The 24,837-nt window shown below is 38.9% G+C and overlaps 1 protein-coding gene across 1 annotated transcript; it reads left to right on the top strand.

The window, feature by feature from the left end:
* The first annotated feature begins 11,341 nt into the window (after positions 1 to 11,341).
* ODAM (odontogenic, ameloblast associated) lies at positions 11,342 to 24,388 on the top strand. Its single transcript, XM_082274649.1, has 9 exons — positions 11,342 to 11,405; positions 13,129 to 13,170; positions 13,252 to 13,287; positions 15,407 to 15,604; positions 17,183 to 17,230; positions 18,367 to 18,450; positions 21,099 to 21,239; positions 21,365 to 21,397; positions 24,318 to 24,388. Exons 1-8 carry the CDS (start codon positions 11,352 to 11,354, stop codon positions 21,392 to 21,394), a joined length of 633 nt encoding a protein of 210 aa, XP_082130775.1. The 5' UTR covers positions 11,342 to 11,351; the 3' UTR covers positions 21,395 to 21,397; positions 24,318 to 24,388.
* The last annotated feature ends 449 nt before the right edge of the window (positions 24,389 to 24,837 follow it).

Raw genomic sequence — 24,837 nt, 5'->3', positions numbered from 1 at the left:
GGCAGCTGGCAGGTGATATTGGCAGGTGATATTGGCCATATGATTGGACATTTCATTAAATTATCAAGCAATCGTAGATGAAAAAAGAAAACTGAAAATGTTATTGTCCATTTACTACAGAAAAAAACATATAATGGCGACATATGTAATAAAAAAAACAAACTATACTCTTTTTAAATCTGCTTTAATTGTAATAATATGTGCTTGATTCAGACCTGTAACTATATAATTATTCTCCTATCATGGTCTCAGACAGTTGAGTCTTTGTGTTTTATTACATCATACCAATGTCATTAAAAGTCATCCACAAGAATTCATGTCTTATGACTGTTATTAAAAGACTGATGCGTGCAGTCTTTCTACCTATGTTCCTGTTTGAACCTAAAGAGGTTATCTAACCTCAGTTAAAGTAGAACAGAATCCAAAATGTTTTTTGTTTCTTTTGAATATTGCCTTGAAACTTTAGCTTCCAATAATTCATCCTGTGTGAATAATGCTACGCAAGGAATATAAGTGGATGGCTGTGCAGCGGGGGCGTGTCAGGACAAGTCTGATCATTGAAGAAGAGCACACTGAGATCCCAGAAGAGCTAGAGAATTGACCATGATGTGTTCTCTTGCTTAGAGTGGTCAGTTTATTTATAGGAAAGCAAGAGGACTAGCAGGAACACCAGGGATTTCACATAAAGGAAGCAACACAAAGAGAACAGGATACTTTCTCATACAAGTACAGCAGGCACATATCACAAATATGACGTGTTTGGGTAACAAACGCTTTAAGTAAATTGTGACTTCACTAACTTTTACAGCTCCTGTGATGTTCTGGGCAGTCAACTTCTACCTTGACACAACAATGACTGGATTAAGGCAAGTTGCCCACGCTGACTTTAAATGCTGGTATATGTTCCTTGCTAGGGATAAGTAAATCTTCCTGGGTTTGATTTTCAAGGGATTCAATGAATCCTGTATGAAGTCCCAAAAATCCCAACTTAAAATTATACCCCATTGAAATCTATGGAAGGAAAATCTTAACAATACATTCTGGCCATTTGCAAGGGTGAAGTGCTGTCAAAAAAGGGCTTGGGGTGGTGGGCACTGTCATGGGGCACATGTGCCAATGCAAAAAATGAAAAAAAAAAAAAAAAAAAAAAAAAACAATATCTTACAGCAGATAAAGACTTCATGGACAACATAGGAAATACACCAATCTTTTATATTACATGCTTGGGAGATGCCCTTGATTTGTATGTGGTGTTATGGAACAGTATGATTTTCATGAACTGTGTCAGCAACACTGAATGTGTGGCATCACATATTTTAGATTGTCTAATTGATTTTTTAACTTTTATATTTAGCTTGACTTAGCAAAAGCAGCACCTTAATTTGATTCATTACAATGTAAAAAAAAGCTTTTTTAGGTAGTTTTGGCTGTGACACCTAATTTGTTATCTATGATAGGTAATAGACCTGAACTGAATTGTGGAAGTAGCAGCCACAACAAATATGAAAGCTAAAAATATAAAATTAAAGCCTTCAACTTTGCAGAAATTGGCCAGTGGCACAAATATTTATTAGTACAATTTGCTGTGAGCTTCTTTTTTGCAGTACCGTTTTTGTAACTGCTTACAAATGTAATACAATAATAATACAAGCATGAAAGCACTTCATTACCACAACCCTACTTTCCCCAAACACCCTTTTTTTATCTATGTATCCCCAACTATTTCCAAAGAATTCAAAATACAAGCTTCAGGTATGTGTCTGGCTGGTGTTGGAACAGTATGTCAGCACTTGAATAGACGTTAAAGAGGAGCTCCAGGCTCCTTCAGAAAAATTAAGCCAGCAGCTACAAATACTTTTAATATGAGGACACTTACCTGTCCAGGGATACTGTGATGTTGGCACCCCAAGCCGATTCCCCAGTCAGCTTTGGGTGCAAGCACCAGCATCTGTAGTATATGGAAACAGGAAGCCTTGCGGCTTCATAGCCTGTTTCCGACTGCGCATGCTCTAGTCGCACTGCACTTTCTGAATAGTCCCGCCATCTTCTGGGACCTGTGTGTGTCCCAGAAGGCAGCAGGGGGGAGAAGGAGGGGCCTGAAATGTCATAGATTACAGATTGGCGATCTTACCCAGAAGTGGGAGCGGTTACCTGTCAAAACCAGGTACCCACTCCAACCTAAAAAGTGACAAATGTGGCAGTGGAGGGTGCAAACAAGAGGAGCTTCCCCTTTTGGGAAGAGCTCTGCTTTAAATAGCAAAAAAACAAGGCAAATTTTATCTTGCAATACAAATTAAGAGTGTATTATCTGAAAAACAATGGGACAGTGACTGGATAGTATGTAAGCAGTTTCATAGGCTAGAAAATAGGAGAAACAGAAGAGGCACTTTTATCTCATAATAGACATTAGAATATAAAAAAGCAGATCTTCACTTAAATGTGAAAGTTTCGCTCATCTCCGTTCCCCCAAAAGACTATTGGCAGTTTTTTTTTTTTTTCTGGGAGCGGGTTCCTTTTTTATGATAGGTTTTCTCTCTCACTCCCACATTTCTCAGCAAGTTTGGCCTGCACATCACATGTCCCAGGAGGATGCAGGATCAGTCTTAAAGTGCAGTATGTCTTGCTCATGTGCAGTGGGGAGCTGGCTATGAAACAGCAGATACCCACAACAGACTTTACACAGCAAAGGTGGCAGCTCAATTCATCAAAAAACGGGCAAACTACCAGCCCAGGTGAAGACAGCACTGAACTCCTAGGCTGGTACAAGTTTGTTTATTAAAAGTCAGCAGCTACAGTATTTGTAGCTGATGATTTATTTATTTGTTTTTTTTCTCTTAAGAGACAATAGTCACAAATATTATACAGCAGCTGGACAGTGATCATCCACATGGCATCGGGCATCAGTTGCCACCTGAAACTACAAAAAAAAAAGCTACATTATAACCATACCCAAGCCCGGTCATCTCCACTTTGTCAAAGCTCTTTGCAGTGCAGCTTTTCCCAAAAAATCTATTGGAAAATTCCTGAGCTGGATTACCTCAGAGTCACAGATTCCCAGCCACAAACCCTTTTTATTTATTATTTATGTTACTTTTTAAACTTGTGGTCAGCCATTCTTGTGATAAGCACACTTTTACATCTTTCACAATTATTGTGCTACTGACTACTGTTAGGCTTCTTTCACACGGTCCGCCTCCGCAGGCGGATCCGTGTTGCTCAGCGGGGATCGATCCGCGATCCCCGCTGAGCCGGGCGGATGACAGCTCCGTCTCCGCTTGCAGAGCAGAGAGGGAGGTGTCTCAGCACCCGCTGCCCTCTATGGGGGATCGGAGGAGAGCGGACCGCTTGTCCGCTCTCATCAGATCCGCTCCGCTCCGATTACTGAACGGATGGAAAAATAGGGTTTCCATCCGTCCAGATTTCAGCACAGGATCGGATGCGGATTGCAGCGGGTGTCAGCGGAGGTGACCTCCGCTGACACCCGCTGCCCCATAGAGCTGCATGGAGGATCCGATCAGATCCGCCTAAAAAACTGACAGGCGGATCTGATCGGACCGCCCGTGTGAAAGAGCCCTTACTGCTTTCTAGGTCAGCTGTTTACTAAACAAAGGTGATGATGTGCTGACTCAATGTCCTATAAGCAAGCTGGATGGGAGAGGCACAGAGATGTAAAAATCAGTAGATTGACTAAAAAATACACTGCCTGGCCAAACAGAAAAGTCGGTCACAGTTGGCTTTGATTACGGCATACATTCGCTGTGGCATTGTTTTGATAAGCTTCTGCAATGCCACAAGATTTATTTCAGTCCAGTGTTGCATTAATTTTTCACCAAGATCCTGTATTGATGATGGGAGAGTTGGACCACTGCGCAAAGCCTTCTCCAGCACATCCCAAAGATTCTCAAAGGGGTTAAGTTCTGGACTCTGTGGCAGCCAATCCATGTGTGAAAGTTAATAAAAGTGATTAATCAGCGCTAACCAATAAAAAACTAGTGACCCCAATTAATTGCTAAATAGCCAGATAAGGGGGCCGATGGCTGCCAACATAAAAGTGCATTCACCTAACACCAAAACGATCCAAAAATATATAAAAAAATGTAGGGCCAAAGGATAAATACAATAAATATATGCAAAATGTGTCAAATGACAAAACATATATATCTGTGAATAAATAAATACATATAGAAATGTATCACAATAAAGGTGCAAGTGCTCTTAAATACTGCGATAATACAATAATCCAGGTGATAAGAACTATTTCAGTGGATAAAAAAATGTATGTAATAAATGACTAGTGTCATAATAAGTGCTTGTGCAAATAAATATAGATCCCACATATGCATACACTAGTGTAAATAGAAATAGGTGCAAAAGTCCATAAAAGTGGATAATATCTTCTATGCTGTGTTGGTATCAAGAGACCATGTGCTGGTGCTTGAATAACTTAAAGTGCCTTGGTGCATAAATAGTAAAGCTGGCCGCTCACCTCCTGGTTTGGCTCACAAATTATAATGAGCCAAACCCGCTTATTGCACACACAGGTGCCAATAGGTATGTATAGGTAGCTTCCTCCTGTCCTCCCTCTGGATAAAGGTGCTTCAGGTAAGATAAAAATGGCCAGATCCGCAGTGTCGCTGACACAGTGAAGGGGATAGGGTGGTCACCTCCTCACACCCTCTCTCCGCCATCATGATACGATACATGTATAAAATAAACACAGCAATCTAGTGCTCTCTGAAATTACTCATTTATTGGGGTAAAATAAAACAGCAAAACACTCACATGAACTGGCACTCAGCCAGTGCGGGCATGGACAGCGATATGGGTGCTACAGCATGTGCAGAATCCTCCCTCGTACGCGTTACGTCGAAACCACGACTTCCTCTGCAGGGGTCCATATTGTCTTACATTGGAGCCCAGCCTGTGTTCCATTTACATATGGATATCTCTACACCACCAGACCAACGGTTGAACGCTTACCCTCTCTATAATCTGGTAAGAAGTATTACTACCACTGGGTGACACCTGTTAAACCAAGTTCACATTGCAGTGATATTATCTGGTCACTTTATTTGGAGTGTATTTTGGTAAGGGGCCACTCTTTTCCATTTTGGATTTGTGTCACATAGTGTTTGCTCATCACCTTCATTTGTTTGAAGACGTCACTATACCATTTATTGTGGTGTTTTGTTCATCACTTCAAGATTTGAAGACATTCACACATTATCATTTACTTGAGAGACTTTTTTGGCAGAATTAATGTATTTATATTTATTTATTCACAGCTATCATTTTGGTGATTTTGTGTAATTCACAATAAGTTATTGTTGATTTATTGTTGGAACTTTCATGCATTCTTATGTATACGTTTTTGTAGAGCGCACTATCTTTTCATTCAAAAAAAAAAAAAGTCGCCACCAAAAAAAAAAAAAAGGTCACACACTCTAATATTTAGTTGGCTTTGATTACGGCACGCATTTGCTGTGGCATTGTTTCGATAAACTTCTGCAATGTCACAAGATTTATTTCCGTCCAGTGTATTCATTTTTCACCAAGATCTTGTATTGATGATGGGAGAGTCGGACCGCTGCGCAAAGCCTTCTCCAGCACATCATAAAGATTCTCAATGGGGTTAAGTCCTGGACTCTGTGGTGGCCAATCCATGTGTGAAAATGATGTCTCATGCTCCCTGAACCACTCTTTCACAATTTGTGCCCAATGAATCCTGGCATTGTCATCTTGGAATATGCCCTGTGCCATCAGGGAAGAAAAAATCCATTAATGGAATAACCTGGTCATTCAGTATATTCAGGTAGTCAGCTGACCTCATTCTTTGGGCACATGCAGTAACTATCCAATAGGATAATTACTGCATGCTTAGTTTAGTTAGTTGCTTTGTTAATCCCAGGTGGTGACTTTTTTTGGCCAGGCAGTGTATTTACAAATCATTTAGCAATGAATATACAGTAAATTTGCTGATTGACAGCCTATGATAGTGTTGTGATGCTATGCTTTACTAACCTCTCTGTACAGGATCTTACTTTTGTGCATCGGTAATCAATTAAGTCGAATATTTGCATTACATAAGTAATGTTAAATTACAGGTGTAATTGTTACTTTCACAAAACACCTTAATGAAAACAGAAGAGGTAGTTAATCTAATTATAACCTAAAATCCAATGAGTCATACCCTTTGTCAGCTCATTGGTCCACTGATGTCTGGTGCTGAGGTTTAAAAGAAGTGGGGTCTATCAAATTTAAATAATACAGAATATTTTCTCTGTCTCCAGGATCCCTGCAGGATAAAGCACACCCTGCCGTACATTTGGTTGTAAGGTAAGGTTCTGCATCTTCTTTTGGTTTGTAGGTTTTACATTTGTAAAATATTCTTATAGAAGAAATATAATCGTTGAGGCGATATTAAACCCAAAACCGAAAATGTAATGTATTACATTTTGTCAATATATTGACAATTGAGCTCACATCTTCACCCTACCCAGAGATTTCTCAGCTCGGAGGCCAACAATCTAAGCAGGAACAGACTAACAGTTATTGACACTGGGGTGATGCAGTTAATACTTTACACATGCAAAAGTAGCTGCCACCACTTATTTAACAGAAACACACACTGTTCACAGCATCTGCTGTAGCAATAGTAGACTTTATTACATACAGTATATGTGACACTTGCTGCTTGCCAAGGCAAAAATGTACAGAATAGAAAACATATTAGCCCTTCCAGAGGCAAGAATTCTTTAATCTCTGGAAATATATTTAGAGATTCCACTAGCAATTTTTAAATACTATTTTATCAAAAGAAAATAAAATAGTGCATGAAAATCAGGGGAATTCATAGAGTGTCCAAGACACTCTCTGGAATTCCGATGTGCCTCTGCATGACAAATGTCCATATGGACACTCGGTCCTCAGCGCAGTTAGGCTTCCTGCAGGCAGACAATACAGCACCCAAGTGACTTTCAAAGCTGAGTAGGCAGAACCCGATTGGGATTTACAGACACTACTTCCCCAACAGGTCTACTCCCATTATCTAAAGGTAATCATTTTTGAATTTAGCGCAGTAATAGCACCACTTTGTAAAAGTGGCACTACTAAGTATTTCCTGAATCTGCTGCAGGTGTTGGCAAAGCAACCAAAATCAGTGGCATAGATTTTTGAATCTGGCACAGACCCTTCTAAAGACTGCCAGAAAACATGTACAGAGAAGGTATTACAAAAATCGACAATAGAACCAGGTATATAAATGGGAATAAAAGTAAAAATGTATTGTAAAGTTTGCCTGGTCTTTGCTTCCATGCATGGTAAGTCCAGCAGCTTTTTGTTGACCTGCAAGAGGGTGTTAATGAGCAAACCTCAAAAGGTCTGAGCAGTTTTATGTAGGAGAACTGACGTGTTTTAGGATACTTCCACAGGGCTTATTGCCAAGTATTCAATCTATATCCATATTTCCTAAAGGCGCAGTTGTACAATCTGACAATCAACATGTTATTCAATTGAATAAATTAAGCTTTGACATGAATTATGATTTTAAAAGAGCAAACATAAGATAAATCAGATGTCTTTATCGCCTTCTGCACATTATACCATAGGCATGTTTGACCTTGACCTGATTTTTATTCTCTTATACAATTGTTTAAACATTATGGAAATGGTATAAAACGTAAAGAAAAATTCCAGGTATTTTTTATTTTTCAATTTTTTAAAATGTTTTGTTGCAGACTTGTAACTTTTTGAGAAAAAAGGATTGCATTGTGTGCAACATGATTGCCATCCTCATTTCCATGTGGTTATCAGGCCTCATTATTGTCACAGCATGCACATCAGGGAAGGGTTCATGGCATTTCTCAGAGCAGTTGTCCTGATGGTGACAACAGTGGACCATGTCTGTGTAATGTGTGTTGAAGCCCATGTAAAGGGTGATAATGCAGGAGCAGATATGGGAGACAAGGGGGGGACGTTTTCACACTCTGACATGAAGCGCTTGAAAAAAGGCCTTTTTGGCAGGTTAACAGGATACTATTTCTGTGAAAATTGCAGATTTAAAAATATAAAAAATTATTTTGAAATGAAAAACATGTTAAAAATAAGTTTGATTTTAGTGATTGAGTTTACCTATACTTTAAAACAATGTGAAACATTGTTTTTTACGTTAAAGTGTTACTTTATTTATCCCCTATACCACCCTAGTGCTGCATCAAGGGCATTAACCTGCAACTAAAGCAAGTCTGACTAAGAAGTAAAGACAAGCACACAATAAAATTGAATTCCTGATGTACATTTGGATTAGTATAAATAGTCCAAAAAGTTAATACATTTTCAGAAAGGAAAAGGCTGTACAGAATAACAGAATATTCATGTCAAATATGTGAACTGCACAAGTCAAATGCTTCATACGTTATTATAAAACCGGCCTCAAAAATGACATTTTCTGTTGGTATGAATTAAAAGCCCAACTCCAGCCAACTACTTTTGGATAAAGCGGGGAAAGGTTATCAATGTCAAATCTCTATTGCTGTCTGTGTCCCCATTTGGGAGAAATTATTTTGATTAAAATGATTGTGAACTCTTTTTTGTTTAAATAAAATAAAAGAGAGGTTTATACTGTATCTACCTGCTCTGTGCAATGGTAGTGCACAGACACAGTTGCCCCTTACCTCCTCTTCCAGAGTCCCCTGTTGGCACTCTCTGCTCCTCCTCTCCTGCATGTGCTCCCATAGCAAGCCACCTGCTTTGGGGGCACATGTGCAGGCATGATTCTGAGCCAGACTGTGTGTATCCATACACACACACACACACACCGGCCCCAATCCACCTCCTCCTCGCAGGACTTCACTGAGAGCAGCAGGAGCCAATGGCTCCCACTGCTGCCCAAATCTCTTGTGTTTAGGAATGGGAGAGCAGAACTAGTGGTAAAAGGTTTTTTACCTTAATGCAAGGAGTGCACTAGGATAAAAAACATTTTAATTTTAGAACCACTCAAATATTTGTTTTAGAAAAGTAAGTAAAAGGAACTCTCCCCAGAGGGGGACACAACCAACAATAAACATTTTTTTTCTTGTAAAGTGATTGATGGTAAAATTGAAGTCACTTTGTTCTTGCTGTATGTGACCCCACTGTGGAGACATCACTTTCTGTCCAGTTGATGGATGTCAAACAAAACAGAAAATGAGAGGAAATCTAAGGTTATATTTTTGGCTCTAAATAAATCTAAGAAATGTTTTTGTTGGAGTTGGGATTTAATACAGGAAAATGGTTTTGTGCTAATTCACTAATATTGTCCTTCTTGACCCTGCTGTATTTAATCCCATCATATCCATGGTTATCAGAACATACAGTACAAGGTTACTAGAATGTAATTTATTTATAAAGTGATGAAAATAAAAAAGTATTACATGAATAATTATCAAAGACTAAGGCCACCTATAAAATAAATCTCTGTTTAGCTAGGTGGCCAGCAAACTAAATACCATGCGTTGTATTTCCAGGGCTCAGAGACTCTATTGGTAATATACACATAGAAACATAGAAACATAGAATGTGTCGGCAGATAAGAACCATTTGGCCCATCTAGTCTGCCCAATATATCTGAATCATATGAATAGTCCCTGGCCCTATCTTGTATGAAGGATAGCCTTATGCCTATCCCATGCATGCTTAAACTCCTTTACTGTATTTGCAGCTACCACTTCTGCAGGAAGGTTATTCCATGCATCCACTACTCTCTCAGTAAAGTAATACTTCCTCATATTACTTTTAAACCTTTGCCCCTCTAATTTAAAACTGTGTCCTCTTGTGGTAGTTTTTCTTCTTTTAAATATGCTCTCCTCCTTTACCGAGTTGATTCCCTTTATGTATTTAAAAGTTTCTATCATATCCCCTCTGTCTCTTCTTTCTTCCAAGCTATACATGTTAAGGTCCTTTAACCTTTCCTGGTAAGTTTTTTCCTGCAATCCATGTACTAGTTTAGTAGCTCTTCTCTGGACTCTCTCTAGAGTATCTATATCCTTCTGGAGATATGGCCTCCAGTACTGCGCACAATACTCCAAGTGAGGTCTCACCAGTGTTCTGTACAGCGGCATAAGCACTTCTCTCTTTCTACTGCTTATACCTCTCCCTATACATCCAAGCATTCTGCTGGCATTTCGTGCTGCTCTATTACATTGTCTTCCCACCTTTAAGTCTTCTGAAATAATTACTCCTAAATCCCTTTCCTCAGATACTGAGGTCAGGACTGTGTCAAATATTCTATATTCTGCCCTTGGGTTTTTACGCCCCAGGTGCATTATCTTGCACTTATCCACATTAAATTTCAGTTGCCAGAGTTCTGACCATTCTTCTAGTTTTCCTAAATCCTTTTCCATTTGGCGTTTCCCTCCAGGAACATCAACCCTGTTACTTATCTTTGTGTCATTAGCAAAAAGACAAACCTTACCATCGAGGCCTTTTGCAATATCACTTATGAAGATATTAAACAAAATTGGTCCCAGTACAGATCCCTGAGGTACCCCACTGGTAACATGACCTTGTTCTGAATGTTCTCCATTGACTACAACCCTCTGTTGTCTGTCACTCAGCCACTGCCTAATCCACTCAACAATATGGGAGTCCATGCTCAATGACTGCAGTTTATTGATAAGTCTTCTATGTGGGACAGTGTCAAAAGCCTTACTAAAATCTAGATATGCAATGTCTACTGCACCTCCACCGTCTATTATTTTAGTCACCCAGTCAAAAAAATCTATAAGATTTGTTTGACATGATCTCCCTGAAGTAAACCCATGTTGTTTTTCATCTTGCAATCCATGGGATTTAAGATGTTCCACAATCCTATCCTTTAATAGGGTTTCCATTAATTTGCCTACTATTGATGTCAGACTCACTGGTCTATAGTTGCTCAATTCCTCTCTACTACCTTTCTTGTGAATGGGCACGACATTTGCCAATTTCCAATCTTCCGGGACGACTCCTGTTACTAATGATTGGTTAAATAAATCTGTTAATGGTTTTGCCAGCTCACTTCTAAGCTCTACACCCTCTATGGCCAACTACAATTCTAGATTTGGCTAGCTACAAAACCAAACATTGACATCACATACATCATTCATTCTCCACATTGTAAAATAAACAAGCATGCAATCCAGTTGTGAAGCTGTGGAGTGGACCTTGCCTTTACAGTGCTTCTTGAACAAATTAAATTGTTATGGACATCTAGCATTGTGCAGCATGTATATATGCATTTTACAATTCTGAGTTGAGGCAGCAGCTCCAGTACCTAGGCAATGTTGTTTTGTATATTAACATAATGACATTCTATTTTTAAGCTAAACTTGAAAATGAAGGTATTTGCCATACTTGCTCACATTTTCGGCCCATCGCTTGCTCTTCCAGTAAGTATATATTTATTTTGTATTTTCTCAACACCCCTCGCATTTTTGTAAATATTTTATTATATCTTTTCATGTGACACCACTGAAGAAATGACACATTGCTACAATGTAAAGTAGTGAGTATACAGCTTGTATAACAGTGTAAATTTGCTGTCCCCTCAAAATAACTCAACACACAGCCATTAATATCTAAACCGCTGGCAACAAAATGAGTACACCCCTAAGTGACAATGTCCAACTTGGGCCCAATTAGCCATTTTCCCTCCCCCGGTGTCATGTGACTTGTTAGTGTTACAATGTCTCAGGTTTGAATGGGGAGCAGGTGTATTAAATTGTCACTGGAAGTTCAACATGGCACCTCATACTGTCACTGAAAGTTCAACATGGCACCTCATAGCAAAGAACTCTCTGAGGATCTGAACTCTCTGAGGATCTGAAAAAAAAGAACTGTTGCTCTACATGAAGATGGCCTAGTCTATAAGAAGATTGCCAAGATCCTGAAACTGAGCTGCAGCATGGTGACGAAGACCATACAGCAGTTTGACAGGACAGGTTCCACTCAGAACAGGCTTCGTCATGGTCAACCAAAGAAGTTGAGTGCACGTGCTCAGCGTCATATCCAGAGGTTGTCTTTGGGAAATAGACGTATGAGTGCTGCCAGCATTGCTGCAGAAGTTAAAGGGGTGGGGGGTCAGCCTGTCAGTGCTCAAACCATACGCACACTGCATCAACTTTGTCTGCATGGCTCTCGTCCCAGAAGGAAGCCTCTTCTAAAGATGATGCACAAGAAAGCCCACAAACAGTTTGCTGAAGACAAGCAGACTAAGAACATGGATTACCGGAACCATGTCCTGTGGTCTGATGAGACCAAGATAAACTTATTTGGTTCAGATGGTGTCAAGCGTGTGTGGTGGCAACCAGGTGAGAGGTACAAAGAAAACTGTGTCTTGCCTACAGTTAAGCATGGTGGTGGGAGTGTCATGGACTGGGCTGCGTGAGTGCTGCCGTCAATGGGGATCTACAGTTCATTGAGGGAACCATGAATGCTAACATGTACTGAGACATACTGAAGCAGAGCATGATCCCCTCCCTTCATAGACTGGGCTGCAGGGCAGTATTCCAACATGATAACAACCCCGTACACACCTCCAAGATAACCACTGCCTTGCTAAAGAAGCTCAGGGTAAAGGTGATGGACTGGCCAAGCGTGTCTCCAGACCTAAACCCTATTAAGCATCTGTGGGACATCCTCAAATGAAAGTTGGAGGAGAGTAAGGTCTCTAACATCAACCAGCTCTGTGATGTCATCATGGAGGAGTGGAAGAGGACTCCAGTGGGAAACTGTGAAGCTCTGGTGAACTCCATGCCCAAGAGGGTTAAGGCAGTGCTGTAAAATAATGGTGGACACACATAATATTGACACTTTGGACCCAATTTGGACACTTTAACTTAGGGGTGTACTCACTTCTGTTGCCAGCGGGTTAGACATTAATGGCTGTGTGTTGAGTTATTTTGAAGGGACAGCAAATTTACACTTTTATATAAGCTGTACACTCCCTACTTTACAGTGTAGCAAAGTGAAATTTCTTCAGTGTTGTTACATGAAAAGGCATAATAAAATATTCACAAAAATGCGAGGGGTGTACTAATTTTGTGAGATTCTGTATATATATATATATATATATAATATATTCACATTTTTTATTTTTTTTTTATTATTTAGCTAGTTGCACAACATCTTCTGCTTGGAAGTAACAGCAATGAGGTATGAAACGTTATACCCTGGGTTCAATTTTACTTATGGAGATATTGGTATATTTACTTTTCCTTACTTTTTTATTTCTAGGTTCTGCTGGGAGTAGTTAATCCCAACATTCCTCAGGTAATACAAACCAAGATCTACAAAACTCTTACTATTGTTTTAGGAATGACAGCCCTCTTCATTTTTTAAATGTGTATGTTTGATGGGGAACTTTTTGCTTCTGCCTCAAAAACATTGTGTTAAAGGAAGCTTTGAGACCCTTTTTATCTATGATATTAATAATAAAATGTCTTTGGACGATTCATGGAACTCACATTATAATATTGTTCAAAAGAAGTTTTAGGGAAAAAAAGGGCAGACTGTTTATGTTTTTAATATATTTTATACTTAACTATTTATAAACTATGAATAAGCAAGAATGTAGTCAGATACTTATTTATGCAGCACTTTACACCTATGTGTATGTTTATATAGCCTTTATACTGTAAAGCTGAAGGTTCAATTACAAAATCATGAAAACATCTTGCAGAGCTATATGAAATGATATACAGTATTATGAGTATTATGGATATCATGAGTATTATGAGTATGAAATGTCTTACATAGAAATACAAATAATTTTTTTTGGGACAAGACTTTTTATGACACTTCTTCAAGTGTAAATCTAAATCCTGACAATGAACTTTTAAATGGATCCTTTTGGTTTGTTAAATTTTCCATTGGAAATGTTTTGTTAAATCTATTGAATAAACGTGTTGATCATGTCAGTAATGTAAGCTGATGACTACCTGTGCTCTGTGCTTCTGCTGGACTGTTATCTGTTAGAATTGTTCTCATCTTTTTCTGCACCTCCACCTATGTTATGGAGAATTGGAGTGGGGAAGGGGTCCTGTTGTCCTTTAGCACTCCCAGTCCCATGGTGACAATGATGCCTATCCATAGATACAGTGCAGTTAGGGTTGTCAACCTAGGACAGTAATTTTGTTACTGTCGGAATCACTGAGTAAAAATAAAGGACGAAGGTTTTTTTGCAGCCACCACATCCAATTACTGTAAGCTGCAATGTATTATAATTCGATTGTTGACTTTAGCTACGATTTAGGTTTTATATAGATATTTGATTCAGGCAGCTAAGGCTGTAGCTAAATAGAACTATTAGATGTTAGGTGCTATTATAGCTGATTAATCTCTGGTATTTGTAACTAGTGTAATGGAATAACAATCTGCTTAGCAAGGGAATGGAGGTCTTTAATTTTGCATGCAGAAGCCATCTTAAAATATAAGTGCACTTTCCCCTGCCCACCCCCAGCATTTTTCTAATAAAGTAGAAAATAAATAAATCTAATAAAGAGTAAAGCTGACCATACATTATACAATGTTCTTATTAAATTTCCTTTAGATTTATCATCAACTATGTAGTGAAAGGGCCTGATTACTTACAAATTAAAAGTGTTTAGGTTTCACCTCATATTATATGTTTTTGGTAAATCTAAAGGAAAATTGTGCAAGAAAATTTATTAATGTATGGCCCGCCTAAAGCCTAGTACACACTACTAGTTTTTTATTTTTGTTCATTCCAGCAGGGCTGAATGAAAAAAAAAAACTGACGGCTCAGAAGGAGCCGCTGTACTAACTATGCAATGTTAGAACAGTGATCTCCCCTGCTGTGCTATTGTGTTCTGACAGGTAGACACCCCCACCTGCCAGAAAACTCCAGTCAAAGATCTCAGCCATTCGCTGAAAGCGCTGGTCGGGAGCCAGTCGGCAGACCTTTTTCAGTGATGCCGCTTTTGACAGAAGCCGGCTAAATGGCCAGCTTCTGTTGGACCGGCTGCAGTACACACAGGACGAATGTCCGCTTGCTTTCTGTTGAACTGGCCGATGCCACCTGACATTTGGCCCTTGTTTACTAGGCTTAGACACTCAAAAATAATGTTCCCAATTAATCTGCTCCTCAAAGCAGCCATTCAAACTCTATTCGGTTCTCTATCTTATCACATGTGCAGCCCAAAACTGCATTCACTTCAATGAAAAGCCCATCCACAGCTGGTCAAGCTGTTGATAGGTTGGGTAAATGTAACTTGGACCACACTTGCCTTATAGCCAATATTGATTAAAGAGCAAATATTAAAGGGCTATGATCATACAGAAAGCAAGGTGTTAAAAAATTGCTTTAGTTCTCCCAACATTATACACAATATAGTATGAATTATAACATAACATTATCTATCTTGCACAGGGAGGCACCATGAATGTTCTGTTACCTGGGATATACCAGCCACAGTTACAGCAAAAAATTGCAGGATTACCACAGATCCCTTTTGGTACACGTACTGGCTTAGCGGCACAACTGCCAAATCAGGTGATTGTCCCAAATGTAGGGACACAATCCCAACTACTAGACCCAACGTTACAAAATCAGCAGAAACCAAACCAAGTAAGTACAGTTTTATACATATATAGTATATTTAGTATATAACTGGGGGTAATATTCAAAATGATATATTACTTATCCATTATAGCTGATAAAACATAAAATGCTATATTAAATGGTTAAAGTTAATTTGTCATGCGAGAAGTGTAACTGATGGCTTCCTTCTGAAAATTCTACAGGCTTGAATATTGTATATTCAATATATTACTATTTTATATTTGGAGTCACAAACCCAGAATAAGCACACTGTTTATACGGCCTCATTCACACTGGGTGTTTGCCCATCTCTTCTGAATGCCTTATCTACTGGCAGAAGAAAAGCAATGTTAAAAACGTGCCTAAAGCATATACATTAGGCACATTTAAGCGCTTGGGCGTTCATTCATTTTATTGGCCAGAATATTAGTGTCTGAAAAGGCCTTAGTGTCAAAAAAGTTTTAGACTGCCTTTTCTCTATCTGTGTTCCAGGTTAATAAATTTTACTGATTCCAAATGCTTGAGAGGCAGAAACTAGCTTTCTCAATAAAAAGTGTACTCATGGCAACTTTTAGCGTGTTTTTTATAAATTGACAAGATGCATGAACCACAAATTCAGGCTAGGTGTTATTTCTGATATTCATTAATTGTAAAGCGTATCCTGCTTTTCTGATTTTTGTGCATGTCCAGACTTGGATATAGTTTTTTATTTCTCCATAATCTCCTGGACCCACTTCTTCATTAGTGTTAGATACCAGATGTGGTATGCTTTCCATTTGTAGTGTGGCATCCTTGTGGCTTGTTGATTTTGTATAGCGTCACCATACCTTCCATGCGTCACTAAACAGACAGTTGGGGGAATTCATGTTGTAGACACCCTTTAGAATTCCGTCAGGGTGCAGCACCGAAAATGTTGGTGTTTGTACTTGATTCATGTATCTGTCATCAACAGGTACCTAAATCTGTCTGTGTTTACAATGAGGAAGGAGTGTGCACACTGTAATCTCCTTCCTTAGTGTACCCACTCCTCCCAGGCCAATTGTGCCTGTTACTGTGGTCAAAGAGTTTTGTACTGGGGTGGGCAGACTGCCATTCCAGTTAAGGGCTTGTTCACCCCCAATTGCATTGGGCAGCATTGTCCGACATAGTCCCAATAATAGATTGCGGCAAACTGCATTATGTAATAAGGCAGTGTGTTGGAGTGCACTGAAAAAAAAAGCAGGGTGCGTTGTATTACTGTACAGTATAGCTTGTTCCAATGTGCTTCGCCACCCACTGCAGAGCATAACAATTACATACATTTGGGCAAAAAAAAAAAAGCTACCTTTGCAATGCATCACAGTGAAGCGAAAGGCATGCTGCATTCATAACACGCTCCAGCTCACACCATTATGTGCCACATTAAGGCATTCTGTGTGGTATGAATGAGCCCCAACTTTTAAACAACTTAAAAATATTTAACTTTATATGTTAATTTCTTACATTTTCATCTCAGGTACCAAATTCAATTTTGCATTTATGTTTTTGTTTTATGCTTCAGGGTTTTTTGCAGTAATTCAAAAAAATGTGTAACTTATTTTTGGGATTTTACTTTTGTATTTGTAGGTGATGTCATACGTGGTGTCCTATGGAATGCCTCAAAAACAAGGACAGGTATTGCCTAGCAGACTATAATGTATGTAGCCAATATGCAGTTTTGGTGCTTTTTTGCCCATGCTCCCTCAAGTACATGAAAAAAGAAAAGCGTTCTGGAAATTTTATGGATAGGCAACTCCTATTCTCATATTGATTAATGGTTCCATATTAATAATAACTACTGCAATAGGGAACAGACACAAAATATACACTCAGCATCTTTCCAAATAACTGTTCTGTTTTATTTGACGCAATTGAAGGTTTTTATACACATGATTACAAAGGTAGCACATTAATGTTACAATTATACTTTTTATGGTAACAAGGGGCATAATATAGGCAGGCTAAATTCAAATTAAGGACTCAAAAGAATGCAACATGTAATCAAAACATTATTAATGCCAAGTGCACAATGATGGCAGTATGCAAAACATAGGCAAACATACAAAATAGAATACAATTATAAACAGAATTTACTATTTTCTTAACAGAAGAAATTCTCACCCTTTCCATTATTCAGCTTGCCATCATTCAGCCCATTCCTGTAAGCCCAGGTCGTCAAAAACCCACTCCCTGAAGGTGCCTCATCAAGCTGCCCTGAACTTACCAGCAAAAGCTGCAGAAAAGGGTGGCATGTCATAGCATACCTCCACCAGATATTAAAATTTTGTATGTTTATGAAACAACAAGGGGATCTCTATGCTCCTTTTCAATCACTTTTCCAAACCTGTTCTTTACTAAGTTGAATAGCTCAAGTTGAAACTTACACACATATAGCTATCTATCTTCCTTCTCTTTTCAGAGGGGCTGTGCAGAGTTTCAATTAGAGAGGAAGTCTGAAAGCAACCAACTTTTGTTATGCTCTTTGTTTTAAAAACCCATCTCCTGTCTTATTGGTGTACCACAGATTAAATATTATTTGAAAAACAATATGTTATTGAAAAAAAAAAGCAAAAAGAGTGAAAACAGATATCAGTTTAAAAACATAAAAATGGAGTTGATTCAAATCCATTATAGTTTCCTTTTATTAAATAAGAACTTAGTAAATGAAATTCATTGTATACAAACATGGTAGTGTAAATCCAGTTACTTATAAAACAAAGCAAAAAGCAGGTTTAGGTTTACTCATATGATTTTTTTTTTTACTGTTGTAGATGCCAGTCTTCTCCTTGTATCCAGCACAACCACCTTTACCAGCTTTACCAAAGCAGATTGGGAACCAACCAACCATGGAAGAGGTGGTATAACTGCCAGATGATTATCATGTGTAATGCTTAAAGGCTAAGTTCACCTTTTCCAGAAAATAGCATATGCAGTCAAGGCGCCCTAGTAGGTATTAAAAGTCTGTGGAGCTTTGAAAAATATGTATAACTTTTATTGTTTTATCTGTAGGCTATTTGGGTCCCTTCAGAAACCTGGCTAAAAAAAAACTCCTAGTTGATAACCCCCATGTCCTGACTTGTTGCTAGGACTCAAAAAACAATTGGTTCTCCCTCATGCAATGATGGGAATGAGCATATATCAGTTTTTATGGCCTAGCAACAAGTCAGGACGCGGGGGTTGCTAATTAGGAGTTATTTAGCCAGGCTTTTGAGGGGGGACACAAATGGCCTACAGGTTAAACAATAATAATATTCTATTCTTTTTTTGGAAAAGGTGAACTTTGCATTTAGAGTATACCCAAAGCCAAAACTATTTTATTCTTAGTTTAGTAGGTAGATTAGGGACAGTGTAAAATCCTGTAAGTATATGTTTATTTATTTATTTTGCTTCACTTCCTATCCCAATAATACAACAGGAAGTGAGAGGAAATCTCTCCAAAATAAGACTACATCATCTGTTAGACAGTTGTCAGTGGAGCTAGGGTCCCCTCTGGATTAATTCTGAAATGTTGGATATAGCAATAAAAGCCTCAGCCTGACAGGGCCTCCAACTCTTTCCTACTCTAAAACTTAATAAATGAGGATATGCTATATAGAAATGGAAAATAAAAGCTATATAAAAAGCTGAAAAGAAACAGCCCAATGTACTGCATTGTACTGTACTGTAATTTTTAAACCTGGAAATGCTAGTGTGAACAGCAGTATATACAGCAAGCATTTACAAAGCAACTAATAAGTGTAGAGATATTGTCAAACTTTTTTATGGAATGCAACTATTAGTTAGTATTAAGCTGGCCATACACAGTTTGAATTTCGGCCGGTGAAGCAGGAACCGGCCAAGATTCTAAACGTTAATGGGGAGGCTGAATGTACCAAGTTGATCAATCAAGCAACTTGCTGGATTTGCTTGCGATTATGGCAAGCGGCTGCTATAGCCGCTAGCGATAATCACTGTCTTCCCCTGGGAGAAGACAATTGCAGATTCCCCTGTCAGCACTGCCTGTATTGATGGGGGAATTGTGGTTCCAGGAATGAAATTTGCACTGTGTAAGCCTGCCTTAGTTGGTATAGAGTATTACTTCTGCTCAGAAGACTCATTCTCTTTCAAGTCTATAATCCAAGTTTTAAGTATAGTATCGTAATTATCAATTAAAACAAAGAGAGCAAAACGGTTGTGTTTATATCAGTTTTGGCTGTTAGTGGAGCCTTACAGTACTTAATGCCTATGTAACTAACTACCCTCTTATATCTGTGAGCACTGTTAAATGTAAAGTGCTTATATTTATAGGATCACTTCACACAAATCCACATGTCAGTTCCTATTAATCCTGAGACATGATCACTACCTGTAACTTTTACAATTGTAGGACAGCTTTACCTGTCATATACACTATATTGTATTGGGACACCTGCCTTTACACAAACATGAGCTTTAAAGGCCTGTTTCGCAGTCTTGGCTCTAATAAATCCCAAAGGCGTTCTATTGGGTTGAGATCAGAACACTGTGAAGGCCAATCAAGTTCCTCCACCCCAAACTCGCTCATGCATGTCTTTATGGACCTTGCTTTGTGCACTGGTGCGCAGTCATCTTGGAACAGGAAGAGGCCATCCTCAAGCTGTTCCCACAAAGTCAGAAGCATGAATTTGTCCAAAATGTCTTCGTATGCCAAGCCCAACCCCTGAAAAACAACCCCACACCACAACCCCCCCTCAACCATTTGGTTGGTCGAAATAATTTGATTTGGAACAGTGCACAAAGCAAAGTCCATACAGACATGGATGAGTGGGTTTGTGGTAGAGGAATATGACTGGCCTGACCTCCACCAGATAGAACACCTTTGGGATGAATTAGAGCGGAGACTGCTAGACCTCATCCAACAACAGTGCCTGAAATGTGCTTCTGGAAGAATGGTCAAACATTCCCATAGACACACTCCTAAACCTTGTAGACAGCCTTCCCAGAAGATTTAAAGCTGGTATAGCTGCAAACTGTGGGCAAACTCAATATTGAACTCTACGGACTAAGACTGGGATCCCATTAAATTTGATGTGCGTGTAAAGGCAGGTGTCCCAATACTTTTGAAAACATAGTGTATGTCAGTAAGAGAATTAAAGTGGAACTTTAGTAAAAAAATAAATGTAAAATGAGCGAACATGCGCAGTTCACAGTACAAATTTTGATTGCGTGGGAGTGACGTCATCCCCGCCCGGCCAATGACATCGGCCAGTGATCGAGACCCGGAAGCTGGTTCCCCGAAGATGTCAGCGGCAAGGAGGGGAGTTTGGGGGTGGCGCATTGCTGGAGCTGAAGTGAGTTTAAGTTTATAAAATATATTGTTCCTACAGTTAGTAGTATATCATGCCCCTTAAAATAACCTATTTTGTTTTACGACATCTGCATTTACACTCTTTTGATTTTGTATACAAAAGTATAATTTTGACTCAAACCATTCTCCTTTCTGTGGTGGCCAGAAATATATACTAATGCTTATCTTGATTCTTAGACCTTTGGATGTTTTGTGCCTCAAATGAATGGAGAAGTGATGAGGCCTTCAGGAGGACTTCAACTTGCAACAAAAAGCCCGGTAGATCCTTTTGTTTTTGATCAAGATCCCACTACTGTGCCAGACTACCAGGAAAATAAGGTAAGATGGATCAAAGATAAACAAAAAGAAAATATTGACTAACAAACAGAACTTTTTTTTTTTTATATATATATTAAAAAAACATTTAAAACAATTGTACGTCATTTCTGTACTTACTTTCTTAGGTCACTCCAGAGGTTATGAAGAGTCCATAAGTAGTAAGTGTTTTTTTTATGTAATGTTTGTATATACAGTATTTGTAAAGCTAGTCACAAACAATGTTACAAGAGTCATGACTGTAAAATTAGGCTTTGTTCATACCAGCCTGTATATTAACATGCTGCAGACTGGTGTCTGTCGTGTTGGGGTGGTGCCATGCCATGTGCTGTTAAAGCGCATCACACTATTTACTTTTTTATTTTTATTTTTTTAACTTTATTTCAGTGTCATAAAATGACAGAAATGACACACAATGTGCTGAGGTGACATGGTGCAGTGAGTTGCACTGTGTAGAAATGCAGCATATCAATGCATATCATATTATGCAGTGCACTGCTCCTCGCTGTAGCATTGTAGTGTGAACAAGGCACATAGAAAACAGTTATTTTCTACGTCCTGTAGTGTTGAACCTGAGTTGAACTGTGAAGATCAATGCAGTTCAACACAGATGGTGTAAACGAGGAATGGATCATAGCAACCTAAAAGGCAGGCATGTCAAACTAGTGTTTTGGGGGCCACACATGACCCTCTTGCTCCATTTTTGCAGTCTTCTTTTGGTTATAAATTTCCACTGAAGAAGGCCCCAGTTGTTGGCTAGTTGAAAAAAAGCTACACTTGCTTTTGTAACTTTAGAAAAGTTTATGGCCGCTTTCTCTAAAATGTTGTAAGTTACAATTGTCATCATAAAATAATTACCAAAGGGCTATATACCTTTTCTGGAAATAAAGTACATGTAAAAGCAAAATAAAAACAAAATATATGTCACAATCTGCAACAAATGTGGCCAGGCAAGGAGAGCCCTGTGTTCTGTGAATGGCAAAACTACAAGGTCCGGCAGCCTTTGCGGCTGGCGGCTTGTAGTTCTCAATAAACGACCACAGCACTGTTGATCTCTGTGGTCGTTCATTCATGCTTCCTGTCACAGTGTAACTGCCTGGCCGTATCGGGAGATACAGCCAGATAGATACACAGACAGTCTGCAGGATGGTGGTATTACACCCACGATCTGCTGATCATGGGTGAAATGCTTTAAAGGTCCATTGCAAAAAATAAAAAGTGCATATTTTTTTAAATACAAAAAAAGGTGCATTTGTTATTTTTTATTTTTTTATTTTTGAAAAGGTGAATTTATCCTTTAACCTGATCTCCATATCAAAGATACCCCTTAATCTGTAATCCAAGAACTATAGCTTATTTTAGTTTTTCTATTGCAAGCTAAGGAATCTTTAAAGGTCCTGAGATTCTTTATATTATAATGCCGTCTGTACTTGCAATTTTAATACATTTACAGTAAAGAAAGATATGCTTTGCAATGTTGATTCTTTATACTACATTTTGCTCAGTTATTTTTCAACTGTCACTTGGGATTTTTGGCAGGGGTTCTATATTTTAATAGTAGTATAAAAGCCAGTTCACACCACATGCAGTCCAGTGCATTTTTTTTCTGGATCAAAAACGCATAGGTTGTATGGTTTTCAATGGCATTGTTCACACCAGTGCAGTCAGTTCCAGTGAGTTCCAGAAAAAAAAAAGTAGAACATGCTAAATTTTTTCTGCACTGGACTGTACTGGAATGTGGTAAAATGCATCAAAAAAGCACAGGAGATCACGTAAATGCACCAAAAAAAGCATTGGAACACACATGTCCTTATTTAACCACTTGCCGACCGCCGCACGACTATCTACGGCGGCGGTCAGCCCCTCACAGGCAAAGTGACGTAGGGCTACGTCACTAGCTTGTGAGGGTCTAGGGAGCGAGCGCGTGCCGCCGGAGGCGCGCTCCCACTCCCGCGTGGTCACGGACCCCCCCGCGCGTGTGACCGGCGGACCCGATGTCCGCCGGCCACTCTGCGATCGGCGGGGGAGAGGGAGAAAGTCAGGCAGCTTGTGTAAACAAGCTGCCTGTCATTCTCCCCTCTGTATGAGAGATGATCATATGGATCTACTATGTAGATCCGTTGATCACTCTGCATACAGATGAAGCCACAGCCAATCACAGTTAGAATCACGCCCCTAGGGACACACACAGCCCCTCCCTCTCAAATAAAGTTAACCCCTTCACTACCAGTGTATTTTTACAGTAACAGTGCATATATATAACACTGATTACTGTAGAAATGTCACTGGTAACCCCAAAAGTGTCAAAAATGTCAGTCAAGGGTCCGATCTGTCCGCCGCAATGTCGCAGTACCGCAAAAAAAATCGCAGATCGCCGCCATTACGCGTTAAAAAAAAAACAACAAAAATGACAAAAATCTTTCCCTTAGTTAGTAAACGCAATAACTTTTGCGCAAACCAATCAAAATACGCTTTTTGCGATTTTTTTTTACCAAACATAGGTAGCATAAAACAAATTGGCCGAAAATGTTAAAAAATTTTGATTTTTACATTTTTTTGGGGGGGAATTTCATATTAAAAAAAAGGGAAAAATATTGCTATTTTTGCAAAATTTAAGCTCTTTTTTTGTTTATAGCGCGTGATCAAAAAATCGCACAGGTGATCAAATACCGCCAAAAGAAAGCTCTGTTTGTGGGAAAAAAAGGACGCCAAATTCGTTTAGGTACAGTGTCGCACGACCGCGCAATTGTCCGTTAAAGTCACGCAGTGCCGAATCGCAAAATACCCCCTGGTCAGGAAGGGGCTAAAATCTTACGGAGCTTAAGTGGTTAAGGTTAAGAAAAAAGAGGGGGAGAAAAAGGACTAGACCGCATCAAATACGCACCAAAAACGCATCAAAACGCACTGGAACGCATCAAAAACACATCAATAACATGCATGCAGAAAAGCATCAGTACCGTGTTTCAATGGTGTGAACCAACCCTCAAAGCATAAATATCATTGATTCAATTTTATCTTTCAATGTGAAAATCTTACTGCCGATAAATTGGTAATAGTTTACCATTTAACTTTTTGTTGCAGGTGAGAAGACGACTGCTGATCTGAAATAAAAATCTTGTCTATTGGTTGACCTTTCAAACATGACATATATAAATGCATTTATAATCATTTATTTAACATATATTATATCTTTAATGCTGGCAACATATATATTGGTAATATTTTATACTACTTCTTTTGAATTCTTTCCTGACCTTTCTTAGCCACCCTTATGGCTGCATTGCCTTTTGAATTAAAGAAAATATGTTTACCTATTAATTTTATCTTTATTGTGTACATAGCTAGAGTTAAGTGAACCAAACAGGGCAAGATTCAAACCAGACAAGGAAAATCTGTAGGTGCTTGGTTATATATGGCCCCAGTCTAATTGATTTCCCTCTTTCTACAGTAATAGATTGGTGCCCCAAGTGTTCTTCCCCTAAATGTGCTTGCTTTGATGATACTGGCTTGTTTGACTTTCAGTGTCTTTTTTGTAGGGTACTTATGCCTCGTTTCCACTGAGCGGAACGGTTCGGGTCGGTACAGTTTGGAAGGGTTAGAA

The sequence above is a fragment of the Pelophylax lessonae genome, assembly GCF_965119305.1.
Source record: "Pelophylax lessonae genome assembly, chromosome: 1".
Classification (NCBI taxonomy): domain Eukaryota; kingdom Metazoa; phylum Chordata; class Amphibia; order Anura; family Ranidae; genus Pelophylax; species Pelophylax lessonae.
The sequence above is the reverse complement of the archived record's forward strand: the minus strand, read 5'-3'. Positions and strand labels throughout refer to the sequence as shown.

Bases quoted from the DNA above. Each gene is read 5' to 3' on its own strand.
- ODAM (XM_082274649.1), top strand. From the start codon at position 11,352: ATGAAGGTATTTGCCATACTTGCTCACATTTTCGGCCCATCGCTTGCT. The intron at 11,406-13,128 runs GTAAGTATATAT...TTTATTATTTAG, and splicing joins GCCCATCGCTTGCTCTTCCA to CTAGTTGCACAACATCTTCT. The intron at 21,240-21,364 runs GTAAGATGGATC...TTACTTTCTTAG, and splicing joins CAGACTACCAGGAAAATAAG to GTCACTCCAGAGGTTATGAA.